At 39.4% G+C, this 8,126-nt stretch overlaps 1 protein-coding gene across 1 annotated transcript; it reads right to left on the bottom strand.

Annotated features, from left to right (window-relative positions):
• Positions 1 to 245: 245 nt before the first annotated feature.
• ap3m1 (adaptor related protein complex 3 subunit mu 1) lies at positions 246 to 4,224 on the bottom strand. Its single transcript, XM_062431065.1, has 8 exons — positions 3,919 to 4,224; positions 2,997 to 3,168; positions 2,735 to 2,872; positions 2,514 to 2,599; positions 2,258 to 2,391; positions 1,754 to 1,961; positions 1,504 to 1,648; positions 246 to 1,319 (listed from the first exon to the last, which is right to left on the bottom strand). Exons 1-8 carry the CDS (start codon positions 4,189 to 4,191, stop codon positions 1,219 to 1,221), a joined length of 1,257 nt encoding a protein of 418 aa, XP_062287049.1. The 5' UTR covers positions 4,192 to 4,224; the 3' UTR covers positions 246 to 1,218.
• Between the last annotated feature and the right edge of the window lie 3,902 nt (positions 4,225 to 8,126).

The raw sequence follows: 8,126 nt of genomic DNA, 5'->3' as shown, positions 1-8,126 counted from the left end.
AGATTTTGAGATGTGAAAACTCTGAGCAGCTAGTGGTGCCCAGTGAAAAGTCACTGACCAAAATCACAGATCAAAATTAGTGGGCTTCACCTTCTGGGAACCATGAATGTCAGAAATGTGCAATTCAACAGTCATTGAGATATTTCAGTCTGGGCCAAATTGGTGGACTAGCCAAAAGACAGACATTGCCATTCTTACAGCCACACTGCTAACGTGGCTAAATAAAACACACACACACACATTCAGTCATTTCAAAGCTTTATAAGACATCTTATACACTGAAATACAGATTCAAATTCACACAAGAGCTTTAAGTAGTATTTTCCACATGGATGGTGATTGTGCAATTGCTGTGCTGTGTAAGGAAATTCAAGATTGTGAGGATCCTGCAGATTTCTACGCGAGTGCTTGCATTCGGTCCCACAGTTAATCATACACTGATGACAAGTCCTGATCTTTCAGCAGGAACAGTCAACTCAATGTGCAGATATCACTTGGGGCAAACAAGGTACCTTAGACATAAGATATATTTTCATAATATACTTCCCTCAGGCCTAAAAAACACACAGATTGTGCTGTAGTGTGCTTAACAGACCACTTTAACTTCACAAGGCCACATTGAAGAGTGAATGTGTGCAAAAATACCTGCGCAGTGTCTCAAGAATCACCGCAGCTATTCAAGATACATTAGATTTTTCAAAAATAAACAAATATATAAGTATAAAATTGGTTACCTTATATCATAATATGCAACTCACAGGTGACATGCAAGTAAGCTTTCCTAGGTGTGGTGGTGTGGTGAGGAGCGAGGTGATGTGCTGGGGAGCTTGTGCATGTGTAGGCTGTGAGCTGCAAGTGTCCCTTTTCAAACCCAAATATTCCCCTTAGGCAACACTTAAAATGTGTTAAATGAAAGCACAAAAGAAGAAAAAGAAAAAATACTATGTGACATTATCAAAAAAGAAAGAGGAATGCAAAATATTTAAGCTAGAAAGAAACTAATAAGGTCACACTGATTATAAAGGCTTCCCTTTACAGGCCACAAAAAACATCCTTTCGTGTATATGTAATGCCAGACACAAAATAAATAACTGTTAGAATGCAAAATGGTTCATTAATAACAACGAGCTGCAGGATATGTAAGACTTCTTAGAGAGCTGACCGTGCCCAGTATTTGGCACATTTGATTGTTGACTTTTGGCGTCTGAGGGACATACTTCAGGTCCGCACTTGGAATTTCCCTGCTTTAGTCAAATATTTGACCCCTTTGAATGGTTTGTACTTCTCTCCATACATGTCAAGACGACTCACCTTTAGACCTGTAACAAGGGGGGACAGTCACAAACCAAACATTATCATCAAAATCACCGTTATTGCTGCTTTGTCCAGTAAAGTTGGATCATGATGCAAACAGAAAACACTTGTTAGTGTAAGTGCCTGGACTTTGAGCTGGATACCAAGGCTAAGTTAAAAGATTATAGAGGTTGAGCATGGGAGAATAACCTGATATGGCCAGCTGCTGTATCTTCAGGTCGATGTTGAGTGAGGGGTTATCTTCAGGTTTGGGGGCTCCTGACTGCATACTCAGAGTGCCTCGCAGGTTAGGAAGCTTCTGAGGGTTCAGTTTCCCGATGTCCCAAACCAAAACCTACCAAAACACAGACAGGCATGCAATAAAACAAAATGCTATTGTCTCTTTAAAACCATCAACCGCTTGTCAGGTCTTACTTTGGACCACCTTGTGAGTGGTTACCTTGGTAGCGAGGTCGTAGGTGTAGTTTCCCTGCGTGGGTGTGAGGTTGGCGCTGAGCACAGCTTTAGGCATATGGATGGTGACCATCAAGCCCTCCACCGTCTTCCCCATGGTCTGCTTGGGTCCAATCGTGATGTCCAGGCGACCACAAGGTCCCGTCTCAAAGAAACTGATGTTCTGCTTCACGTACACTGGCATGGCCACTAGACTAAGGGAGGAAACAGCACTGATTGTTAACATCCTTGAGGAAATGAAACCAGAATTTGAAACCACTCCTCTGAACTGAAACAGGACAACGATTTTATTGTTTCTTGAGGATCTTTATTACCAAAAAGAAAGAGGAATGCACTTTACCAGATTATTTATAGATCAGCCCTAAAAATCTTTTATGGGTACATTTCAGATGTAAAAAATGCCACAAAAAGCACAAGTTTGGATGCAATTAAGAGACAACATTTATTCATTTTAATTATAAAAAAGTCATACAGTCCTGCCTGTTCTTACTTCTGAGAGCTAACGTGATAGCTCATGAGCGTGAAGTTTCCATCGGGCGGGATGAAAGAGAGGACTTGCTCCGACTCCCAGCGCTTAAACCGCACACATGGGTGAAAACTCACATCGTCGAGAAGACGAGGATTCTGTCATCAAAAACAATGACAGTGAGTGAACGCACACACACACACACACACACACAAATAAAAATGAGTAAAGTGTGAAAGCATATACAGAGCAGCACAGTGCTAAGAGAAGAAGGACCCACCATGAAAGATAGAGTGAGGTCAGGCATCCCAGTGAGCCTCACGCAGGCTTCAATTACACCCTGAATCTCTGCAAATACGGTTGTACCTGAACATGAATGAAAAACAAAGTAGATAAGAGGATGTAATTCAATTATATAATCTTATATAATCATATACACATTTTTTGTCTAACTACCACTGATTCTGACTCTTCATCTTTGGTGATCAAGCAGGTTTGTACCTGATTTGTCCAGAATGGCATCTATTTCCTCTATCACATCAAAATATGCCTCATTATTCGTGTATTTAACACCAGCCCGCCTCCATGGGATACTGGATAGTTGACCAGTTGGCAGTGTGTCTCCAACATTACTACTTCCTGGAAAACAGACAAAAAAAATGTAATTGTAAAATGTACACATAAACATGACTAATAGGATTTAAAATTGAGTTTAGAGACACGTAGATGAAGAGTGGTTCAGGTCAGAAGGATCTCAGTTCACCTGTGAGCGTATTGACGACTGATCGCAGGATGGTGGGAGGCCTGATCATCTCTTTGAGGACATTGGACTCTGTTGCCAATGGAAAGCCGTTGTCAAGCATCTCCTCCAACAGCTCATACACTATCACCACGTTGTCTTTGATCACACCTTCTGAGCATTCTCCAAAGTAGTCCTGTAGACAACCAGATCAGTTAAACTGGACTCCAAACGACTGACAAATGCAAAAAAAGTTAAGTTAAAGAAAGTCTGTGCATGACTGACTGATACATTAATGATCTAATGATGTCATATATAATAATAATTATTATACACTGAAGTATCAGCTAGTTTCAATTACTTTAGTTCTTAAGTTCTCATCCACAAATCTGTTTCAGTTTTTGGACTTTTTCTCTAATCTAATCTAATGTTTTCTAATTGGATCATTTGAACATTTATCGAAATGAAACCATGTGAGAAGTGTAGAGGTAAATTCACTATTTTGGTGGAGCTGTTAACAACTCATAGACATCTGAAATGTGACCCCAACTACACGCTGCTTTTTGTAAGACGGCAAAAAGTCAAAAAGGTTGCATATCACTGATTTCATCTTTAACAATGTGTTGCATTTTATAAGCTTGTTATATTATCCATTGTGTAAAATCTTCATCTGAAAAGTAACTAAAGCTGTCAAATAAATGCAGGTGAGTATAAAGGACAATATTTCCCTATGAAATGTAGTGGAGTGAAAGAATATTGTAACATCAAATGGAAATACTAAAGTAAAATAAAAGTAAAAGTATCTCCAGACTGCAAATTCAAATAACATCAGCTAAGTGAAGTGAAGTGTGAGCATATCTAGACACAGTCTGATGAGGTTATTCAGGACAATAGTCACTTTGCATTTTATATGCTTTATCAAGACAAACAAGCGGATCAGCCACACCTGAAAAGTGTCTGCCACTCTGTGCAGGAACTCGATGACAAACAGTGGAGGGACTTCAGTCTGGATGACAGAGAGGAAGAAGAGCTTGCCCCTGTATATGGTGATGAGATAGTGGTGTGGGGTCTGCAGGACAGGGGGCACATTCTCTGGCTCCACAGCCTTCTCCTTCGCCTCGAAGAAGTAGTCACACACACTCCGACTGATGACACTTTTCCAGTGTTTCTCCAGGAAAATGTCTCCTGTGTGATTCACCAGGAACAGACTGTGGATCATCTCAGCTGCAACAATGAGGAGGTTGTTGTTGTTGTTGTTAGGAGTGCACAATCACACACACACACACACACACACACACACACACACACACACACACACACACACACACACACACACACACACACACACAAAGAGACAGGCAGAGAGACACAGACAGATGACTTTAGCAAAGATTTGCTGGGTGCACAAATCAAAACAGTGCAATGTGAATGTAAAATTGTGTCAACATGTTGCCACTGTCAGTCTGTTAAACTAACTTCAACCTCAGATATCTTAGCCAGCTGTTTACAGATTCAGACGTTTTCATTATATGCAGTTTACTGTTTAAAAATGAAATAAGTTATACAACAAGAGGATTAACAGCAATATAATAGCGCTATATTGAAGGTGGTGTACAAATTAAGTTAAAAGTTTTACCTGCTGACTCCTCTTGATTGTAGCAGGAATATGACTTGAAGCCAATATGGCAGATCTGACCGAGCCTGCAGTTACGTGAACACGTAAACGCACCAAAGTCACCAGAGCTAATCGATTAATCCAAAGAATGAGACTTATATTTTATTCGTGAAGTATCCAAATATCTTTTGTGTGGTTTAAATTCTGGGCAGCGCTTATGTCAATTTAATAATCGCTTTCAGGGCAAAGTTTCAGTCTTTTTCGTCAGGCAGAATCTGCGGGCAGCTGTTGGTTTAGTTACAGTACGTTTTGTTGCCCTGAGTTTGGTCTTACAGGTTTTCCCACCTGTATCTTATCTCAGTGTAACAAAAAGTTTTACTTCCTTGAAATCCACATACTTTAGTTTAATCCTTGGGTCAGGTTCAATTTGTTGAAACATTTCCCGGTAATGTGCTACACTAAAATCCCAACTTGAGCTGCATCAAATATACTTATAATAGGTTCACAATGTTTCAAGTCTGTCTTAATACTTTCGGAACCCACTGTGGGAAATAATGTTAAAATACTTTCAGGCTGTCTCTGCAACATTCTGTGTGATGGTCATTAAATGTAAAGCTTCACCATTTTATTTAGTGAGATTTAAAGACCAGTTTCACTGGTAACTTCAGATTTATTTAATGTTACTGCAACATCCAGCCTTGGAACTTTTATCTGCTTTTAACAATTTTATTGAAGATCTATATATATTATATATTATATATATTATAATATATATATATAATGTATTATTTTTGTGGTACACTATCATTACTAATAAAACTACTACTGGTACTTCTATCTACAGTACTAAAACCGCTGCTTCAGTCGCCATTAAGTCCACTGCTGTGGCTACTATGATGACAGCTAACAGATTAAATTCAGTTGATATTTTTATGCATTTATTTTTATTTGCACATTGGAGAGCATGAAAACATGTAATCATTCATCAACAGTTGCAGAGCAACAACAGCACATGGCCCTAAACATCCTGCCGAAGAACCTCTTCATCCTCTTCAGTGGCTTCTTCTGACTGTTTCTGGAGCTGGTGGCTCCATCAGAGTCCATGACTGTGCTTTCTTCAGCTGGACCAGCTTCATCTATGTCAGTAGGAATAGCTGAGACTTCATGGGTTGAGGACACAGTGACTCGACCTTCGTCAGCTGAAACAGCTTCATACAGGTCATTCTCAGGAGGTGCCGTTGAAACGGCATCTTTCGAGGCAGATGCGATTGCTGCTTCATCATCTGCACCAGCTGCAGCATTGCAGTAATCTGTTGGAGGTGCAGTTGAAACTTCATCAGCTGCAGATGTGGTGACTGCACCTTGGACAGCTTAATCAGCATCATACAGGTCTGTCAGTTCATGTGCAGTAGATGGTTCATCTGTGGCTACTGCTTCATCAGCAGCATCAGTCTCCTTTTCCTGCGGTCAGGATGGCAACTGTGTACACTGCTGCCTGCTCTTGACGACTCATAATATCAGGCATTGCCGTCTCACTGGAACAAAGGAATAAGCAAATGGATCCTTCAATCAATTTAACATTCATCTGTCTAGTACACTTTTTTACCTACCATCACATTTCATCTACAAACTGTATTAACTCAAATATGTGATCACTCAATGAGAGCTGGTGTCATCGTCATCACCCCCTTGTCTCATGTTTATTAAGTGGTGACTGAGAGCTCCAGGAGATTCTCTTTTGAGGATTGAAGACATCATCTGCTTCAGGCAGATGACCAAACTTGTCCTTTCCTTGATGTTTTTCACCTCTGGGTACAGCTGCATTTGGAAACAAGTAAATGATTGTTCAGATTAATCCAATTCTTTACCCCCAGAGTATTGCTGTTAATTCAGTGTATTTGTACTTGTACAGTACAGTGAGGACCACTTACCATCACAAGGTCATCCAGGCTGCTGAACCTGGAGCATGTGCCTGGTGGTGCGGCCCAATGTGATATCTTTTCATGGGGCTTAAAATCCCTGCCAGCGCCCCTGGTTTTGGTGCATAACAGTAAAAAAAACAAAAAACAAAGTTAAATATTCCTAAATAATATAAAAGATAAAGAAAGAACAATAAAAATATGTCTATATAGTCTAAGTGAGAAGAGCTATTACAGTTTTTTTGAGAGAATGAAATGAAAGGTACAAAATATCGACCAGATAAGCGTCTAGTTTGTTGCTAGGAGTAAATCAACTTTTCACATTATAGACATGACCGTTTGTCTATAAAAATAGATAAGTACAGCTTTAAAACCTTTAGACAGTAGGTTTTATGAGTTGATAAGTTGATAAGTGAGCCACATCTGAGGCTTATGATTTGACTTTATTTGATGTGACGTCACACTGGTTGAACTCAGGGTAACAAACTTCCCTTTCTTAACTAGCACAGCCATTTTCACAAGGTGACTGCAACACCTCCTCATTCGGCCATGGTTTCAGGAAAATCAAAAGCGGACAAACCCAGACTTTCAGAGGAGAAGAAGATAAAGTTTGTGAGAAAAAGAAAAAGGTAACAAACTTCCTCTGTGCAATGCAAAGGAGATACTGAGTTGTTTAAGTACCTGGCAATATATGTGAATATATTCCGTTTACTATGTTAAAATTATAAATCTGTGCATGAAATGGAGAGCTTAGTTGGTTTTTGGTGTCTTATGCGTTGAGGGTGAAAAGTCCATTATTGGGGAGAGGATGGCAGCGCTTTGATATAATTACCTTATCTTTCTTTTCAAATGCAGATAAAAGCATTTGTAGCACTGGCTTGCACAAGCTGCATGTAAGTTATCTCCTCAGTGTGGTTGTAAAGTGGACACTAGAGACTTAGTAATTAATAGTTGGTTTGTAACTAAATCAGCTACTAACGTTGGTTGCATGACTATTACTTTGGGCATAACCTTAAAGTTACTAGTTTATATGTAAAATCAATAACTAAGGTAGTGGCCAATTAATGATCAAAGGTTGAGTTGAGTCTCGTGGTCACCATGTGGATTAGCTTTCCTGCTAGTATGAGACACTTGGCATTGTAGCACATGGTGTTAAACTAAAAGTTGAAATATTATATAAATAGATTAAGTTTCTTCTTTTTTAAGTTAATTAAAATAATGCTGTGTGGCAGGAAAAACTGCTGTTTTACCATTAGCGAGTATAATTCTGTGACATTTTATGATTTACACCTAACCTACTTAGTTTGTATTAATCTCTTAGTTTTGTTGTAACTTATCTCTGTGGTGCAACAGCTTTTATTTTTAGCAATGCAAAAACTACAACTTAGTAGTAATCAATGCCTTTTGTACACTGGGTTAAACATGCATTTTGCACCCCCTGTCAAAATCTAAGATTTTAAAAAAATCTCTGGGTGGGTAGCAGCCTACAGCGCACCTCCACCATTTTTACATTGTCTCTGTTGGAGCATGCGTGAAGGTCAACTTGTGCCTCTTGCAGTCACACCTGAGTCACACACACAAATGAAGAACTACCATGAAGCAGTCCACTTCACGGTGAAG

The sequence above is a fragment of the Scomber scombrus genome, chromosome 12 (assembly GCF_963691925.1).
Source record: "Scomber scombrus chromosome 12, fScoSco1.1, whole genome shotgun sequence".
NCBI lineage: Eukaryota > Metazoa > Chordata > Actinopteri > Scombriformes > Scombridae > Scomber > Scomber scombrus.
Note: the sequence above shows the minus strand (reverse complement) of the source record. Positions and strands in the feature narration are given on the sequence as shown.

Excerpts from the sequence above, each read along its gene's own strand:
- ap3m1 (XM_062431065.1), bottom strand. The coding sequence starts at position 4,191 with ATGATCCACAGTCTGTTCCTGGTGAATCACACAGGAGACATTTTCCTG. Across the intron at positions 2,600-2,734 it reads TGCCATTCTGGACAAATCAG|GTACAACCGTATTTGCAGAG; the intron begins GTACAAACCTGC and ends ATTCATGTTCAG. Across the intron at positions 1,649-1,753 it reads CCTACGACCTCGCTACCAAG|GTTTTGGTTTGGGACATCGG; the intron begins GTAACCACTCAC and ends GTGTTTTGGTAG.